At 43.2% G+C, this 19,328-nt stretch overlaps 1 protein-coding gene across 1 annotated transcript in view; it reads left to right on the top strand.

Annotated features, from left to right (window-relative positions):
• FASN (fatty acid synthase) overlaps positions 1-19,328 on the top strand; it is a 43,191-nt gene that overhangs the window by 3,488 nt on the left and 20,375 nt on the right. Inside the window, exons 2-20 of the mRNA XM_074922457.1 lie at positions 2,603-2,743; positions 3,557-3,709; positions 5,006-5,179; positions 6,062-6,262; positions 6,697-6,819; positions 7,479-7,594; positions 7,831-7,965; positions 10,684-11,143; positions 11,501-11,688; positions 12,444-12,633; positions 14,026-14,120; positions 14,542-14,676; positions 14,969-15,172; positions 16,701-16,816; positions 17,279-17,454; positions 17,797-17,988; positions 18,274-18,354; positions 18,449-18,634; positions 18,966-19,145. Coding sequence (XP_074778558.1) covers positions 2,617-2,743; positions 3,557-3,709; positions 5,006-5,179; positions 6,062-6,262; positions 6,697-6,819; positions 7,479-7,594; positions 7,831-7,965; positions 10,684-11,143; positions 11,501-11,688; positions 12,444-12,633; positions 14,026-14,120; positions 14,542-14,676; positions 14,969-15,172; positions 16,701-16,816; positions 17,279-17,454; positions 17,797-17,988; positions 18,274-18,354; positions 18,449-18,634; positions 18,966-19,145 — 3,232 coding nt within the window. The 5' untranslated portion in view covers positions 2,603-2,616. The remainder of the gene's footprint in view (positions 1-2,602; positions 2,744-3,556; positions 3,710-5,005; positions 5,180-6,061; positions 6,263-6,696; positions 6,820-7,478; positions 7,595-7,830; positions 7,966-10,683; positions 11,144-11,500; positions 11,689-12,443; positions 12,634-14,025; positions 14,121-14,541; positions 14,677-14,968; positions 15,173-16,700; positions 16,817-17,278; positions 17,455-17,796; positions 17,989-18,273; positions 18,355-18,448; positions 18,635-18,965; positions 19,146-19,328) is intronic.

Below are 19,328 nucleotides of genomic sequence, written 5' to 3'. Positions count from 1 at the left end.
TTTGTATCTTGTCTTAGATGTAGGCATCTGGAGCTCTTCTCTGTGAAGTCAAAACCTTTTCAGTTCTTTGTATATAAAAATCCTTAAGTTGTGGCTCTTCTTACCCATTCACCCAGCTAAAATTAACTTCTTGGCTCTCGTTCTTCTACATTATGATTACTGCAGCTTTTTCTCCACCTTTGACACAGTCTTGCTCAACTACATTCATAACATGTTGGCAAAAATTGCTTTGCTGATAAATTCCATTACTTCACTGTCTCAGAACATTTTGACAAGACTGGCTGTACCTGGATGGAGTTTTTCTGATGCTCCAGGGTGACGGACGCTTCAGTCCCCTGAAATACAAATTATATCTCTCTCTCTAGAGATCATCGCCCAAAGAGCTGAGGCATAAAATGGAATCATAATCACATTAGCATCTTGTACGTCTCTTGTCTTATGCTTAGATTGTAAGCCTTGTGCCTCAGATCCATTCTTTCTCAGCCCCCAGCACAGAACTGCTGCAAGTAGAGCAGAGTTGTGGCCCTTGGTTGGGTTTTCCAGGTGTGGTGGTGATGCCAATAATAAAACCAAATTGCTAGATTTATGTGAGTGGGAAAACTGAGAGGCTTCTCTTCAGAGCAGAGTGGACCAGGCCTATTAATACCAAGTTCAGTTTTGGGGAATAGTTTCTCAGTAAGGGCCTTGCACATTTGGCCCTTAGTGTTTCCCTTTTAAAATGAACAACCAGAGCAGAATGGAACTTCTGTTGTCTGAGTGTTGAGCGTAAGACCGAGAAATCCAAGATGTCCTTTCGGGAGCACTTCTGTTTCTGCTCCCAGAAGGGGTGGACTGGATGAGGTAATCATCTCTGCTACCTCAGTATTGCATGTTGCGTAAGTACACAGTTACTCCACAGATCTGAATCAAGATAACTGCTGAAGGAAAGAAGGGTAAAAGAAATCAGGCAACCTCTGGTGTGTTCTGACCAGGCTACAGCTCAGTAACCAGAGCGAGGGCTTTGCTTTCCCTCTGTGCACCCCGACCTCCTCCAGCCACAGGAAGGTGTTAGGCCTGAGCAGTGTGTGGATGGAGGAGAGGCCTGTTTCTTGCTCAAAAGCGTAAGGAATCCTGAAAGAGGCCGCAAAACTGTGCCTAAATGAAATGTCCTGGGTAGGAAAAACAGCTATGAAGTGCTCATCTAAGAGTACCCACTAGTGCTGTTCTGTAGAGGAGATCATCAGGCACCAGCAGCACTTGAGCAAAGTGCCTGCATGGCACTATGGAGCATAATCTGTGATGGAGGTCAAACCTTCGGTCTTCCATAGGTCTCTCCTTCAAAGTTATTCCGGCAGACTGCTATCCATTTGAATACTCAGTTTTATTTGTGGTTTTTACTTGTTAAAATCCCACACATTAAAGGATATTTTGCCTCTACTTACCAGAGGATTATTTAAGGAAGTACTGTGAATGCTTACTACATCTTTTGTTCATTAAGCCACACTTTCATTTATTTTTATATAAATAACATGTGTTGGTTCACACACGCACCCCCCCCACCCTGCAACTTGCCTACTTAAGATCTACAAACTATAATTCGAACTTAACTGAAGCATCAGGTTAACTTGCCTTCTTTCTGGTTAGTTATTAATATATTTTTAGTGTAATAGAAAATAAATTAGCTGAGTGTGACTGTAACATGAGCTATCACTTGGTGCTGTGATCTGTCTAGATGGCCTGCCATGATACATTGTGCAGCATGATGTGCTCTTGTGGTGTTTGAGATTGGGGTCTTAGAATGCAAATTTGATGGGACATCAGCTAAGGCTTTTCATCCCATCTGGAATCCAGATCTGGTTTGCCAGCTCTTATTTTAAAGCACCATTCTCTGTTGTGTGTACTCAGTTCCCCATTCCAGTCCTCTAAAAGTGTGGCAGTGCAGGATCCAGTTGGGAAACACTTTATATGTAAAACTCACTTCTTGTTTTGGGTGTTTAAAATGATGCAAGGTTGTACTGTAATCTTTATGCTTTTGTGGGGGTTTTCTCCACTGTGTGTGTTGTGGATTTCTTGGTTGGTTGGTTTTGTGTTTATTTTGTGGGGCTTTGTTGGTTTGGTTTTTCTTCCCCTTCCAACAAACTTTCTGATTATTGATTCTTAAGTTAGCATTTAACTTTGGAATGATTGTAGAACTTGTTTTGCTACCTGTTAGGTTTGCCTTGTAATTATGTATTTTACTATATGAATTTCATAATTTCTCCACCCACCTCTGCTCCAGCATGTTAATCTTTCTCCTCTGCTGACTTCACAGAGGCTCTGCATTTAGTAGAGCTAGACCTGTTCCTTTTCTAGTTGTCATGTAGAAACTGGTGGTTCTCAGAGCCCGGCACTCCTTCAGGAACAGTTTTCTCATCCTCTTTGAGCCCACGGATCTTATGGTCCTTTTGATTAGTTGGGATGTCTGTTTTTTTTAGTAGAGACTCCATGGGCTGTTCCTGTGTGGGTGTTTCTCCTGCAAATGTGCTTGTTTGTCACAACATGCCAGGAAGTCAACAGAAACATATACTTTCCTTCTCTGTGTGAAATCTCACTGGTCTTACTGTTTTGTGGATCTCGGCAACAGGGAGAAGTTAAGAGATGGAGGACGTGGTGATTGCAGGCATAGCAGGAAAGCTGCCAGAATCAGAGAACTTACAAGAGTTTTGGGACAACCTGCTTAATGGAGTTGATATGGTCACAGAGGATGATCGGAGGTGGAAACCAGGTAAGTGCTTATTGTCTCTCCTCTTGGGGCACTGAGTTCTGAACATTTTAGAGGAATTATCCAATGGAAGGAAAGGATTTCTCAGATGCAAAACCCTGCCAGAACTTCTGAATTAACTTCTGATACATATATCTCCAAGAAATTCAGGAACATTTATGAAGGTCTTATGCAATCCATTTTATAATGTCATGTTCCATGCAGTAGTAGCTTATAAATAATATGTAGTTTACTTCCAAATATAAGAACACTCTGACAGAGCAGCTAGGCAGCATGGATCCTATACCTGCTGTTGATAGCTGTGGCAGTAAGGTGGGTCAACATTCTTCTCCGTTCAGGAGTAGCACAGGGACTCCAGTCCTGTGTTTATGGCTTTTTACGATGTTCTTTTCTTCTGATTGTCCTTCTGAAGTGTTTGGCACATGTGCATCCAATTCAAGCTAGTGATTTGCAGAAGTGAAAAGTAGCTTTTGTTTTTCTAACTGGTGACTGACTAGAACCACTGATTTGGACTCCGTTCATGCACTTGGTACAACTTGCAGAAGCAAAAAGTCTTAAACTAGATAGATGTCTCCTGCTGCCCAGTCTGGGAGAGTCTTAAAAATGGCAATTGTTTTTGTTAATGCAGCATTCTCATTTCCAAATGAGGTTCAGAGAGATGGGTAGGTAGATATTGATGCAGCACTCTGGGTACTGCAACAGGGAAGTGAGGTTTCATATGTCATCGAGAACTGACTGTGGTCATTCTGGGCTTTGTCTCAGCTGGTAGCTGTTTCAAAGCTGATATATTCTGTGACTCTGAATTTTTATTCTCAGGAATTTATGGACTGCCCAAGAGAAATGGAAAGCTCAAGGAGATAGGCAAATTTGATGCATCCTTTTTTGGGGTTCACCCCAAACAAGCTCATACAATGGATCCTCAACTTCGTATGCTGTTGGAGGTTTCTTATGAAGCTATTTTGGATGGAGGTAAGCAGCTGAATGACTGAAGAGGGAGAATTGTGCTGTATTGTCGGTGTGCAGCAGGTGCAGACATGAACCTGTGTGATGAGATCTCTACTAAGAGAAAGCCATCACATTAGAGAGGAGACCAAAGAACTGGTATGGGGGTTAGAACAAAGCTGTTATCTCTGGAAATCAAACTAGGAAATCTCTGCTGACTGCCAGCAAATCTCTGCCTGCATCATATGGTACAACCAGTATGACAGAAACACTTAGAACAGTCAACAGTTCTAGAGCTTTTGTATGTTTTGCTCTACCCTAATATTCCATAATAGATGCCTTCGTTAAAGGCATGTTTGTAGTGCAAAAGGAAGATGTCTTGGTTAGAATTCACATCCATGGTATACAAGAATGGTTGATGGCCTGATGTATTCCTATCTATTGGTCAGGCTTATGGAAAATTGGTGGTGTTTGATATGCTTCTGTAGAAGGTTTGCTCAGGAAGTGTGCTTTCAGAAATAGGAGCCTCTTTCCTCCATCATTACCAGTGTCCTGAGCTTTTGAGTGAGTTACCCACAGAACCAGAAAAGTTTGTTCCTCATGTTTCATGTCTGAACATAAAAAGCACATGGCAAAAAATTGGAACCGCCTCACTAGTACTGACTGATTAAAATTAACACTTGCTTCTCTGTTGGTGAGCCTGAGTCTGGAGGCTTGAATGTTCTGCTTGTCTCCATGATTCCTGAATCATGGAGAAGAAACAGCAGAGATTGCTGCAAGTTGAGCTTGCTTGTGTGGTTTTTTTAGAGCAGAATTGTTTCTCGTTCTGGCTGTTGGCTTTTGTGCTTAAGAATTTTCCTTTCTGTCTTGTACTCCAGATCTGGGCTTTGTGTGTGGCTAGAGATTGATGTTCCTATGCTTACCTGACATTTCAAGTGCTGTGATTTTTCTCCCTTTCAGTCTGCTCCTTTTCTCTGCACTGGAAGTCAGCTGTTAGCTTATCTGATCAGCATTTCATAGTCCATACACTCTCTTTACACAAGACTGTAGCAATGCCCAGCTAAGCTGAGAAGCTGTCTCCAGGCACAGTATGTCCTGGCCAAAAGCCTTTACCGAAGTTCTGATGGACTCTGCAGTAAGACTTGTAATGTCTGTAATTGAAACTTGAAATGTAACTATAGCTAAGGAAACAATGCTGCAGGCCTACCAGGAAGGGACAGTCAGTAGTATTTCATGAACTGGTGCCAGCGGCCCTGGTATCTCCTCAGTTCGCTGCTTGTTGTAAGTTTTTCTGCTCTAATCTACCTTCCAACATCCCTGCAGGTATTAATCCAGTCACCCTCCGTGGCACAGACATAGGTGTATGGGTTGGTGCCAGTGGGTCAGAAGCTGGTGAAGCCTTTAGTCAGGATCCAGAAGAGATTTCGGGATACAGTATGACTGGCTGCCAGCGTGCTATGTTTGCCAACAGGATTTCCTACTTTTTTGACTTGACAGGTAAGTGCCCCAAAACCTGTTGATGCTGATCAACAGTTGCAGTTTGAGCGTGATTGTACCGGAGTTTCTGTGGAGGAGTGGGGTGGATATAATGATGTATACCCTTTTTTGGGATAAGAAAGTAGCTTTCTTATGGAGAGAGGAGGCCTATGAGAAGCAGAAGTTATATTTGTGTGATAAGACTCATTGTAAGGCTTTAACTCAGTTGCAGTTGATGGGTGTAGCTGGCATTCATCTGAAAGAAGATGATGTCGAGAGGCGTCTTAAAAAGGCCTAGGTCCTTTCTGACCTCTAGACTGCTCTGTGGTAGGTATCAGGCTGTGTAGAAGTGAGCTAGTGCAGACACAGACTGACTAGAACAGTTGGATCTTTTAAGTAAAGTGGAAGAAGTGGGAGAGCCACCAAAATGATGTGATTGAAGACACAAACATGTCTTGAACCACATGTGGCATGGAAAAGAGTGGAGGAATGGGAATTGCTCTGAAAAGCAGCAAGGAACAGAGATGATGTCAAGAGTAGCACCAGGAAAGGGGAGGGATTTTTAGTGGTGAGAATGCGGAAATAGATGAGACCTGCCTGTGGAGCTACAGTAGCTCTTTTTGATGGAGGTGGAGACAGAATTTTTTAAAATACCCTTAAAGCCAAACCATTTGCAATTTTTTTCCACTTTTCTTATCCCTTGCTACATGATAAGCAGGCAGAGATGGTGATTCTCATCTCCCATTGTATCAGGATTACCTGTTATGTTGTGAAATAACTCTTATTTAACTTCTTTTTTTAAGTATGTTTCCCTTATGATTGCATCCTGTAGTCTTTGGAGAGCAACTCTACGAAATAAACAATAAAACCCAGCTTTTTCATTTTCCCCTTCTGTTCCCTAAGGACCAAGCATAACTATTGACACGGCCTGCTCCTCTAGTCTCGTCGCTCTGGAAAATGCTTATAAGGCAATTCGCTGTGGACAGTGCAGTGGAGCCCTAGTAGGAGGGGTCAACCTTTTGCTGAAACCCAACACTTCTGTACAGTTCATGAAACTGGGTATGCTTAGTCCTGATGGTGCCTGCAAGGCCTTTGATGCTTCAGGTAAGGCATTAGTACACACAATTGTCATGTTTTATAAGATAAACTTATTGTGGAGTCTGTGGCCAGATACTCTTTTAATGCAGCAAGAGCTGGCCTCATAGTTGTTCCTAGGTGCACTGTTTGGGATATACCCTGGACCTGATCTGTTTTGTGTGCTCCATCAAACCTGGAAAACTAACGGTGGGGAAGAAACTATATGGTTCATTCGCCAGCCATTGGGGAGAGGAAATAGCTGTCTCTTGGTGGAAACTTTCTATGTTTGATGAGCAGCAAGCCTTTCTAGGACTTTAAAAAAAAAAAAAGAAATGGATATGTCATAGTCTCAAAGCGTTCTGTTCTAAGTGGTAGCTCAGGAATGAACCCTATTGCATGTTGTTTTGCAACTTTTTTCAAGCAGAGCAGAATTAGTGACTTGTTCTTCTCTCTGTTCTCAGGAAATGGATATTGTCGCTCTGAAGCTGTTGTTGTTGTTCTTTTGACCAAGAGATCTATGGCTAAGCGGATCTATGCCACAATAGTCAATGCTGGAAGTAACACTGATGGCTTTAAGGATCAAGGTAGGCCTTGAGCCTCTGAAATGTGAGATACCTACAGAACTGTTCAGTCTAGAGTCTGTCGTCATAAATGGGCTGTTGAGGGGCTCTTCTTTAGAGGTGTGAAGGTTTTTTTATCGTTTGAGGGTTTTTTTTCCTTTTCCTGTTTTGGTAATGGAAAGTTCATGACCCTACTTTGTACAGTAGAAGCCACCACTTGTCTCATTCAACTTCTTTACAAAGTAACAGGAATGTCTTGTTGCTAGTTTAGCCTTCCTCAGGACATGTCTGCAGTAATTTCTGCACTGACAGTAGAAATATAGGTGGTGTTATGACTGTGAGGCTTTTTCCCTACTGCTGTCCCCCTTTTCCCTCTCTCACAGTTACGGGGACACTAAGTTTCACATGTTCTGCTTGATCTAGACATTTCCTAGCGTTCTGTTAACCAGTATCTTTCCACACTAGTCTGACTCATTGTTTTAGGTCCATTTCTGGTTCCTCTGCTCTTCCAATGAGCCTGAAAGACTTACTATATTTGGTGCTAAGGTCATTGGTGTAAATCCTGAAAAAGTCTCTCTTTGAGTTTTTTTAATCTGGTAGTGCCAAGCAGTTGAAAGGGTGCTAAAAATCAGAACAGAAAGCATCCGATAGGAGAGAGGAATTGATGGCAATTTTGGTCCTAGGTGTGACATTCCCATCTGGAGAGATGCAGCAGAAGCTGGTCAGCTCTTTGTACAGAGAATGTGGTATCACACCTGGAGAAGTGGAGTATCTTGAAGCTCATGGGACGGGCACCAAGGTCAGCATGGCCCTTTTGGGTTTAGAGCGTTTTCTTATCCCTTATTTTCTTCCCTTGGATCAGTTGCCACACTTTTTTCCAAAATTAACCATATTTCTCCCTTCTACCAGTTATTAGAATATGTACTGCCTCACCACTTCTGGATTTTGCCCAGACATCTTAATCATTCACATTTCTGTCCTGTGGTGTGTTTTGGAAGCACTAGCTAGTAGCCATTCTGATTCTCTTCCTACTAGGTTGGAGACCCACAGGAAGTAAATGGCATTGTAGAAGTCTTCTGTCAATGTGAGCGAGAGCCACTGTTGATTGGGTCAACCAAGTCAAACATGGGTCATCCAGAGCCTGCCTCTGGGCTTGCTGCTTTAGCCAAGGTAACGGGTAGCTTGAGAAGGAAAACTGGGGGAGGTGGGGAGCACAACAGTGTGTGGGTGTTTTCATGTTTGTTTGGTTTAAGGAAAATTTGCACTGATCCAGGATAAGATGTTCAGTGGTAATGAGAACTCAGGTGACTCTCATTAACTATCTACTACTTGTTTCACCTGCAAATACTTTTAAAAGCTCAGGTGGCTACTCTGCAAGTTGGACAGGAATACCTAGGCAGTCCTCTGCACACACACTTTAGTTCCTCCTTCCTACTGAATTCTACAGGAGCGTAACTCTGCTCAGAATAAAGGCTTTGGGATCACTTTATTGATTATCCTTACACTGGACCTTCCAATAGAATTCTGCTATAAGTCATTGAGGCGTGTACAAGGAGAGGGATTTAAATGTTTGGAGCAGTTGGAAATAACCAAAGATGAGTGGCAATGTGGGCTTTCAGTGCCAGAAGAGTAGCTGATCCTTCTGGCTGTTTGTCAGGGGTGTATGATCTCTTCCTCTTCTCTCTTATGTGGGCAAGAAGCCAGGCAAGTTCTTTGGGATGAGGCTACTAGTTTGAATAACTGGTTGTCTTAGCAACCAGCCTACTAACTACTGCTGTAGGCAGACAATCATCTATTGGCTCTGGCTGCTAAACTGCTTAGCAGAGAGCTAGCTAACGTTCACACTTGGTGGTAAGCCTATTACTGACAGCCTTAGAGCCACGCACATTGAAGTCACGTACACTCACTGCTAGAATTTTAGACTCTTTAAAGCATTTATTGTGACCTGAATACATACAACTTGCTGTGAATAGCCTCATCTGAAAATCTATCATTGAGACAGCAGTGTCTGTGTCTCTACAGAGGAAAGCTTTACTTTTTTTAGCAACTCTGTCTCTCAGACTGACACCTCCTTCATAGAAGAAATAACTGAGTCATAAAACAAACCTCTCCATCCATACTGTGTTTTACATTATAAACAGTTTTAGTGCAGTTCTGCTGTGATCTGCCAGGACAGGATCATAACTTTGAGGTACTGTTTCCACATCTGTGTTTCTTAGAGGATGCAGAACTGCAAAGACACAAGGGCCACAGTTTCTTTTTGAAGATTTCTCTGACACCGTGTTTTCTCACTCTTTTTCTTCAGTTTTCTCACTTAATTTTGTATTGGAGCTTACAGCTGCAGATGAGAGCCCATGGCACCCATCGTGCCTGCTAGAATATCTTCTTGCTATGCTTTTGTTAAGTTGTGTCAGGTCTCGTTCCCAGGTCTGGAAAGCACCTGAAGCTTTGGGAGGATATTGGAAGGTCTGTCTCTGTTCATGAGTCTTTGAAAGTTGGGCAGCACTTGGTATTTTAAGATTTGGAAGTTAATCAGAATAGTAGATCAGGAGCCCTTGACACCAAGCCAGAAACTACACCAAACGCACTGTCTGTTAGATGTTAACTGCCTTGGGAAGTCTGCAGTTTCTGTAAATGTTTTCTTTTGGAATTCCATAAAATGATTTTATATGTGAGATATCAGGTGGGAAAATACATCTCGAAAGTATCTGATTTCAGACTTGAAGAGAATCCATTAGTTATGTGCATAGGTAAGAAAGAAGCAAGGGTTTGCCAAGGTCACTTTAGTTAAATTCTGTTAAGGGAGGGGAAAACCCACCTGCACCTTTGAACTACTCAGCCTGTCTAATTGTTTGCTGTACAGCAGAGAGAAAGCTTCTTGGTGGCCCTGGTGTATGCTCACTGTACTGTGCTCTCAAACCCATACAGAAACTGTGGCAGACTTAAATGTACAAATATGTAAAGCAACAGCAAGTTCATAATGCATCGTATTATAGGTGTAGGACAGTGTGTATAAAAATAGTTAGACTGCAACTTCAAACATACTGACTGGAGTTGATAGGGCGTGTTTATGCTGGTTGTTCTCCCAGGTAGGCTGCCATGTCTGATAGTCAACTTTGAAGAACAGTTCCCAAACAGTATCTCTTTCTCTGACCATTTTAGGGTGATGAAGGAACTGCCAAACATACAGAGCACAGAGTGTTTTGCAGCTGACCTCGTAGTCTGTGATTTGCTGGACTTGTGCCACAGAGGAGTATGGGCTTTGTGTCATGGGCTGTTTGTAGAGATGCTGCTGAGAGAAGGGACCTCTTGTTTTTTTGGCACAGCTATTCTAACTCTCATGCTGTTCTGTACTTCCCTTTGGCTCTGCCAGTTCTGACCAGTCTGCTGTTCCTGCATTTTTCGGATCAAGAAGACAACAAATGGGTGTAAAGCAGCAAGAAAACTCCTTTACTGGTACTTTAGTTTGGCTCTTTTGCAGCAAAGGCAGAAATGAGAGCATTCATTGTGATAAGGAGGAGCATGTCTGGCGGCGTGTGACGAAGGGATGGGATCTGAAAGGGGAGAAAAAGATGTGATGTTTTCAGTAGCCATGCTGCTTTTCCACCAAGACTGCATGGCTTTTCAGTTAGAGAGGGTCTGGAAGCTAAACTTAAAGCTACCACCCTCACCCTCACTGACTTCCTGCATGGACTTAAAATTTGCCTAGGTGTGAAGTAGGTACGACCTCAGTGACATCAATAATGCTGTTCTCTGAAGTGTCTCTTTATCCAAAGGTCGAGAGCTGCTTTAGTGTATCATACGTGGTCATTTGTAGTAAAACAATAACAACAAATGAATGTTTTGCAATAGAAAATGTGGAGCACAGCACACTCTTTTTCCTTTCAGGTCATTCTCTCTCTGGAACATGGGCTGTGGGCTCCAAATCTTCATTTCAATACCCCAAATCCAGATATTCCTGCCTTACAAGATGGCTCTTTGGAGGTAGTTTGTAAACCGATGCCAGTGAAAGGTGGCCTTGTCAGCATCAACTCTTTTGGCTTTGGAGGTGCTAATGCTCATGTCATTCTGAGGCCAAATGAGAACAAACGCCAGCCTCTGGAGACTTGTAACATGCCACGACTGGTTCAAGTTTGTGGCAGAACCCAGGAAGCTGTGGAATTACTAATTCAAGAGAGCAGAAAACATGGAGAATGCAGCCCGTTTGTAAGCCTGCTCAGTGATATCTCTACAGTTCCTGTAACCTCCATGCCCTACAGGGGCTACACACTAGTCGGCACTGAGAGTGACATAAAAGAGGTTCAGCAAGTTCAAGCACCTGACCGACCGCTCTGGTACATCTGCTCAGGTCGGTGTGCGGCACCGGGTCCGGGCTTCTGTCTCCCTTGGTAGATCTGGGGCTTGAGCAATTGGCTTCTGTGCTCTAATGTTATTTTCCACTCTAGCATGAGGAAATACCTTGCAGCCCTGTGATATGTCTAGGAGACTCAGGTTTCCTGTATTTTGTCTGATCCTTCCAGCATTGGTGTCTTCTGATGATAGCAAAGTCCAGGAAAATAAAAAGCAGTGCCTCATTGAGAGGGTGTTAGAAACACACGTTGTTTTGCTCTTGGATACAATCCCTTCACTGCCAGAGCAAGTGTGGGATCTCTGCTCCTTTGATGGAACATTACTAAAGCTCACTTTCTCCTTGCCTGTCCTGCAGGCATGGGAACGCAGTGGAAAGGCATGGGCCTGAGCCTCATGAAGTTGGATTTGTTTCGCCGGTCTATACTGCGCTCAGACGAGGCTTTGAAGGACACGGGACTAAAGGTCTCAGACCTGCTTCTGCAGGCAGATGAGAACACTTTTGATGACACTGTCCATGCATTCGTTGGACTAGCTGCTATTCAGGTAAGACTCAGATGATTGGTAGAGGGGGTCATGGACCCAGTCCACATAAGCGTGCTCTGCTAGTGTGTCTGTCCAGGAACACTTTATGCCAATTAATGGAAGCTTGTTTTGTGTAATCAGCAAACGACAGCTGTTAGAAATATCTCTCTGATAGAAGGGGCTATGTTGCACCCTTGACAGTTTTGGGCTCTGCTGCTTGCAAGATGCTTGGACAAATATTGATCTAAACTGATTTGCATGTTGGGGGGTGGGGCAGTTCCTCCTTTTAAGAGACTAAGGAATGTCTTTTATGTAAACGTTTGTGCCAAGGAACAAGGAAGGTTCCGTTGAATGCCTTCTACGACTTGTTCTGCAGATTAACTAAATGATGCTGGATGAAGTCTTGTTTTCATCCTGAGGGTCAACATGGGGTTCATTGTCTGTTAATAAACTAGAGGCAGAACTTTTAAAATTATCTGGAAAGGTGGTCTTGCCTCTTTGTTCAGACATGCTCTGGGCAGCCTCCCGTTGTTGGAAATAGCTTCCTAATGGAAAGCTACATGGTGAAGAGGCCCAAACAGTACTGGAGTTGCCTCACAGCTCTTGGGACTGCTTTGAAATGAGGCTGGAGCTGCAGATGTGGGCGGAGAAAAAAAGCAGTGAAGCCAAAAAGAATGTCTACCAAAAAGCCCTTTTGTAATGTTCTCACTACTGCTGTGTGCCTTTGAGGTCTGACAGCATGCCAGAGTAATCACTAATCCTACTTTTCCTTGCAGATTGCCCAGATCGATATGCTGAAGGCTGCAGGTCTGCAACCTGATGGGATTTTGGGCCACTCAGTGGGAGAACTAGCTTGTGGCTATGCAGATAACTCCTTAAGTCATGAAGAAGCCATTCTTGCCGCTTATTGGCGGGGTCGATGCGTTAAAGAGGCCAAATTACCTGCAGGAGGAATGGCTGCTGTTGGTAGGTATACCTGTACCGAAGAGATCTCTGTGCTATGGCATTAGGATAAAATTGGGCTCCACTCTCTCTGGTGGAGACAATCATGTCTGTAAAATTTTGGCTACTGTTTCCTCTTCTCTTTCTTCTGATGTAGAACAGGTTATTAAATATTGAAGCTGATATAATGGTAGTGATCCCTGACCTGGAATACAGCAGAATTTTGCCAATCCATCCAAAGCTAAGTGGAAATGGAGAGATTTATTGACAGGTGACCAATGACAGAGGCCTGATAAGTAATACCCTTGAAAAGAGGGGTGAAAATCTAAGGCACTGGGGGTTTTGGCTCTTCATATAAATAGATTTTTAATGGTGGTTTTTTTTTTTAAGAGAGATATTTCTGATTGTCTGGAAGAGTACTGAGATGTGAAATCAGTAAGCTACTATTATGTAGTGGGCAACTGGCTAGTGGAATTAAATGCCGTTAGAACTTACTTGGGCCTAATAGCACTTAGGAAGAAGCTTTCTCCTGAGCAAGCTTTGCTTGGTGTTTCTGTAAGTTGTACAGTTTTGCCCACTATTGGGTGAAATTTTGAGCTTTGGACCCAGCAGTTTTAATTTGTGATGGGGCTTCATGGTGACTTACATGTTTGAAATTATTATTGGTAGCCTTGTTGTTCTTGTGTTTCTTACTGTTGGACACAGTGGTCAATTAAAACCCGAAACGCTTAAGAGGAAAGCTGTTGCAGATCTAATGCAGTATGCTTGGCTAGATCGCTTCTTATAATCCTAGACTTCTTACTTTTAACTAATGCTACAGAGGGCTACCTACTCAATTTAGGTTTTTTTCCTTGATATTAAATACGTGACACTTATCACAGAACTTGGAGTGCTGCATAATATGTTTCTTGTAATCTGATGTTGAGTTCGGGTTCTTCCTGTGACTTGTATTCATGTAATATATGACCAGGTGCTGCAAGTGTTAAACTAGTTTAAGCAGCTAGAGTTGTTGATTTCTATGGGTATTTTGTGGGTCTTGGTTTCTGTGAGTCAAGCTCACATGTTCTCTCCTGTTCTAGTTTGGATTGCTAAGGTCAAGGTGAGACAAAACAACCAATTCTGTAGCTTCTTTGACTCCATCCCTTAATGAGATGGTGCAAAGATTATCAGTCCTTTGTTCTTGTGCTCAATATCACAGTGATAAATGTTATATTAAAGCCCTGAAATAAATATCTTAACTTTTGCATAATCACTTTTGGGGAAAGGGGGGGGATGTCCATCTTTCTCTTCAGAATCCTTCCCAGTTTTACGAAATACTGAATTAAGCACAGTGATTGTGCAGTTGAGGTTTTCTCCCCTTAGGAGGCTTACTGCTGGAAACACTTGTGTTGTCCTGAGGTCGTCTTCCTTCTGCAGGTCTGACATGGGAGGAATGTAAGCAACACTGTCCCCCGAATGTGGTACCGGCCTGTCACAACTCCGAAGATACTGTCACTATTTCAGGGCCTCTGGTGAGCAAGGAACCGATACGGTGCTTACTAGAGTTGTGAGTGGGACCTATGAAGTTCTGGTTTGAAGAAAGTGTGAAGCTGCGTTAAAGCTCAGCTGCTTGCAAAGGGGAGCTTGGTTAAAGTGGTAGGAGGGGACATGGTGCTGTGTATAAACTTAAACACTCAAATGTTCTGTGAGAGGAAGCGATGTTAGTGCCTCAGTAAGCTGGTAATAAAAGATCTCTTGTGCTGAATATTCTTACAGCCACGGACATTATGAGTGATAAATGTAAGACTGAGAAGGGCAATAACCTCTCCCCAGATACGTCTCCCATCAAGTGGCAAGTGGTGAAGGGCATGGTGGGGCGAGTACAGTGACTCGGACAGATTCCAAATATGTTGTGAGCTTTTATTTTTGGTTCACTTATATTCCTCTTCTTAGGACTCTGTGAATGAGTTTGTAGCCAAACTGAAAAAGGACGGTGTGTTCGCAAAGGAGGTGCGCAGTGCCGGAGTTGCCTTTCACTCTCATTACATGGCATCTATCGCTCCAGTGCTGCTCAGTGCCCTGAGAAAGGTAACATTGCCAAACTATGGCTCGCCTGGCTTATGCTCAGGCCCCTGGGTTTGAGTACAGGTGGTGTTGAGTTTGGGGGGTTCCTTTCTTTAGGAGGAGAAGGAAATCTCATGAAGAGCATGTAGACCTCTCTGAGACCTAAGATGTGAAGTCTCATGGCCTCAAGCATAAGGATGCCCTGTGCAATCAAGCTGAGGAAAGTGGCCTGCGAAAAGGAGGGGCTGCTTGCTTTTGCCTGTCTTGTTGTTATATGTAACTCTTCCTCCCGTCCCTCTTCCTTGTCTGTCCGTAGGTCATTCCACACCCTAAACCTCGTTCAGCACGATGGATCAGTACATCTATCCCTGAATCCCAGTGGCAGAGTGATCTGGCTAGGAATTCCTCTGCAGAGTATCATGTGAACAACCTGGTGAGCCCAGTGCTGTTCCATGAAGGCCTGAAGCATGTTCCAGAGAATGCTGTTGTGGTCGAGATTGCTCCACATGCTCTTTTACAGGTATTGTGTTTGACTTTGTTGGTATGATACGCTGCTGCAGGAAGTTGAGGCTCTGAGGACTAGCTTCCCCACCCATTAATTCCAAGAACTATTTCTCCCTCCAGTACTTTTAGTCTCTCCCAGTTTTAACATCTTCTTAATGGATTTTTTTGTGGAGATTTTGGGGCCTTTTTTTTTTATTATTGGTTTGGCTTTTTGGGGGGGTGATATATGTTAATATTTTTTTTTAAATTAAATTCCCAACACACTACCACTTCCCCATCCAGACATTCACACTGTTGCCTTTACTCATCGCCATGCATTTCAGATAACTGATTTCATTGTTTGGATATAATGGAGAGTATGTGTCAAATTGGGGTGGGGGAGAAATGCAAGACTAATGCCTTCTCTGTGAAAAATCTGTTATCACCATCTGTACACTGAATTTGGTTTGAGGTTCTTGCCTTAGAAGGGGGTGGCTGGTAGTGGTGTTTTCCCCTCTTCTCCTAGACCAAGTAGTCTGAGGCCCCAGGAGCTTGCTTTCTTTGTAAACTTTTCCCTAATGATCAGATGATTATTGCTTTCTCCCCACCCTGTAAAAATTGATCTTTGTGGGATTAGCTCCATAGTAGAGGATGCAAAACATGAAGTACATTAGGATGCACTCGCTCCACAAGGTCAGTGCTCTGGTCATCTGCCTGTCCCTTGAGTCTCAAGGACTGGTCTTTTCTATGTGGTCTGTGGTGTGCAAGAGAAGGAAAGTCTTAAGAAGAATCAGTTACTTGTGAATCGAGATACAGTGTTTCTGAGTTCCAGCCCAGCATATTTATTATGTTGTGTTAGTCTTCTTTATGCTTTGAAAGTGACTGGAGGGGAGAATCAGAGCAGAGCTTTTAAATTAGGTGGATATTTTTCTCTATAAAAAGATTATATGCTTCATGTTAAAATCATTGTACAATTCTGTACTCCAGTGCAAGTGACTAAAGACTTCATCAGAAGACTTCTGGGTTTAAGAATGTTCTGGTTTTCTTTCCTCCCTTCCTTACCCCATTTAAAGACTGTGGGATCAAATTGAAGAGAAGACCCAAGTTGTGCCAGATGTTCAAGGCTGCATATTTTGGTTTTAATAGCTGTTGCTTGAAAAATGCTCTAGGATGCTTCAGACTAAAAAGGGCTGCTCCTGGGAGTAAGGGCCTAAGCTGGGGGTGTGGGGGGCATGAGCAGGAGGCTTGAGGGGGTGATCTTGCAGTTCTTGAAGCACAGCTTTCGATACCACTTGACAGTCTTCTCAGGAAAGGGACATCTGTGTTTTGGCAGAATTTCATTAATATTACGTAGGTGCTGCTTTACCAGATGTGTGACTTCGTGGGTTGCTGGAAGGGTATTGTGCTGCTCTTCCTCTTCCCTGTTGAAGTGGTGTGTGTTCTAGGACCTAGCATGGAACTCTTGGCACAGAAACGGAAGTAGTTTGAGATCTATAGAGAATAATTCAGAGACAAAGTAATAAGTAATGACTTCCACCAGTGATTTATGGACTCTACTTGACCAGGCTATCTTGAGGAGAACTTTGAAACCAACTTGCACCATTCTACCTTTGATGAAGAAAGACCATAAAAATAATTTGGAGTTCTTCCTAACACAGACTGGAAAGATTCATTTAACCGGGTAAGGAGACTAAGGGAGGAGGGTGAGAGGGGTGTCTGTTAGGAGAGAATTCAAGTCTCTTCTCTAGCGTGCACGACTTTGCAAGGATTGAAATACTCCTTCAACAGACCTGGAAAAAAATGGGGTTTACATCGGTACTTTTCATGTTTAACATGCTCCCTTACAGAGTGTTGCCTTGGGTTAGGGACTGCTTGGGCTGGGAAGGTGCCTTTTAAAGAGGAGTCCCGTTTTAGAAACCTAGGAACCTGGAACCAGCTCTTGGAAGTGAATTTTGCATCTTGTAGACTGTTAGGATTACAAATTTGGCTGCAGTAAGTGTTCATGGTACTCCTGGAGAAATCTCAGACATGGCGCCCAAGATCGATTGCTGTCTGAACTCAAAGTATTATGGTAAATTTTTTTACCCTCTTTTTTCTCCCCTGCCATCCTCCCCCATTGTCTTGATCCTTTCTGTCTTCCTAGGATAAATGTGCTTGGAAATAACTTGTTCCCACTTGTGAAATACCCTGTCCCAGTGGGAACACCCCTTATTTCTCCATACATCAAATGGGACCACAGCCAGGACTGGGACGTTCCAAAAGCTGAAGACTTCCCAGCAGGTTCCAAAGGCTCTTCGTCTGCTTCAGTCTACAATATTGGTGTGTTTGGGGTTTTTTGTTTGTCTCTTTCCTGCTTTACCTCTGCATTTCTTTTGTAAAACTAGGAAAAATATACTTAAAGCAGCATCCTTGAAGCCATTTTCTGAAGCTTAATGTTTGTTTTGGATTGAAAAAGACTGGTTTTGCTTCTGAAATGGGATGAAAGTATATGAACAGAGCAGGAAACTGTCTTGATTCATGTAGTTCTAAGAGCTGCCTATTGTCAGACAGGATAGTTGGGGAAACCACTAGAACCGCTTACAGCTGTTGAGGGGAAAAGACCTCTTCAATAGGGTGTTTTAATTTTATTTTTTTAAAAATCTGCTCTTAATTCTTTGGCAGATGTGGGTCCTGACTCTCCTGACCACTACTTGGTTGGTCACTGCATTGATGGCAGAGTCCTGTTCCCAGCAACAGGGTACCTAGTGCTAGCCTGGCGAACCCTGGCACGGTCTCTTGGCATGGCTATGGAGCAAGCAGCTGTTATCTTTGAAGAAGTCACAATTCATCAGGCAACTATCCTTCCCAAAAAGGGTGAGTGAGGAGTGCTGGTACAACTGCAAAACTGTGTGATGAAGATGAAGGGAGTGGGAGGAAAAAAATGCAAGGGGCAAGTGAGGAGGAACACGGGAGAAAGGATATAAAGAAGAGTGCAGCATGACTGAACAAAGTGAATTCATGCAGTCAAGTAGCACATCATGGTCATCTTTATTACATGTTGTGTGCGGTGAGCCTGGAGGTGGTGAAGGAGAAAGTTCTGTTTGAGGATGGTAGTCATGAATGACCTCACAGTCCTGACTTCCTCAATGTTTCTTTCAGGATCAGTACAGCTGGAAGTAAGACTCATGCCTGCTTCCCACTGCTTTGAGGTGTCAGGGAATGGCAATCTGTCTGTGAGCGGTAAGTGAAGGAAGTCTATGTGTATGCACAGTCCTACTAAAATCCATTATTTATGGACACTGATGATTCTTATTCCTGTTACTGTGCCCATCAGGGAAGATTTCACTCCTAGAAAACACTGCTCTGAAGAACTTCCATAACCAGCAAATTGACTTTCAGACTCAAGTAGACAGGAGCTCAAAGTCTGGCCTCTTGAAAGAAGATGTTTACCAAGAGCTGCATCTGCGTGGATATAATTATGGACCAACTTTCCAGGGCGTTCTGGAATGTAACAGTGAAGGTGAATTTAGTTTCTGTAGAAGAATGATGGGCATGGTTGCTGTAACGATGAATATTTGATCTTTTAAATCCATTTGTATTAACAGTCCACCTGACTCTCTTTTGTGTCGTAATTTAAAAAAATAAATTAAATTTAAATACAAAAAAACGGTGTGATACTAGAGAGTTCTGACAGAGCATTGGGAAAGCTTTTATCTCCAATGTAGTACTGGCTATTGAAGCTTACAGAGGAAGCTGGGTACATACAACAGACTTTGCATTTGATAATCAGTGACTTCTGGCATCTGCTGAATGGCAAAATCACAGTGAGGCTTCTCCTTCCTCTTCTGCAGCAACCACAGGAAAAGTTCTGTGGAATGGGAACTGGGTGACCTTCCTTGACACCCTGCTACACGTGATAATCTTAGGTGAGACTGGGCGCAGTCTGCGCTTACCCACCAGGATTCGCTCAGTGCGTATTGACCCAGTGCTGCATCAAGAGCAGGTGTGCCAATACCAGGACAATGTAGAAGGTATCGTCTTCTGTGTTTGGGCTTTTGCTGGTTGCTTTGACTTCTTGTGTGGATGAATGTATGAATTCCTAAGACATAGGGTGGACTTTGAGGGGCCCCTCTTAGTCCCCAAACTGTTCTGCAGCTCTGTAACAGTCTGACGTAGTACCATTCCTCTGAGCCCCTTGAATAAGATACTTGTAG

This window comes from Athene noctua, chromosome 18 (assembly GCF_965140245.1).
Source record: "Athene noctua chromosome 18, bAthNoc1.hap1.1, whole genome shotgun sequence".
In the NCBI taxonomy this organism is placed as follows: Eukaryota; Metazoa; Chordata; class Aves; order Strigiformes; family Strigidae; genus Athene; species Athene noctua.
Note: the sequence above shows the minus strand (reverse complement) of the source record. Positions and strands in the feature narration are given on the sequence as shown.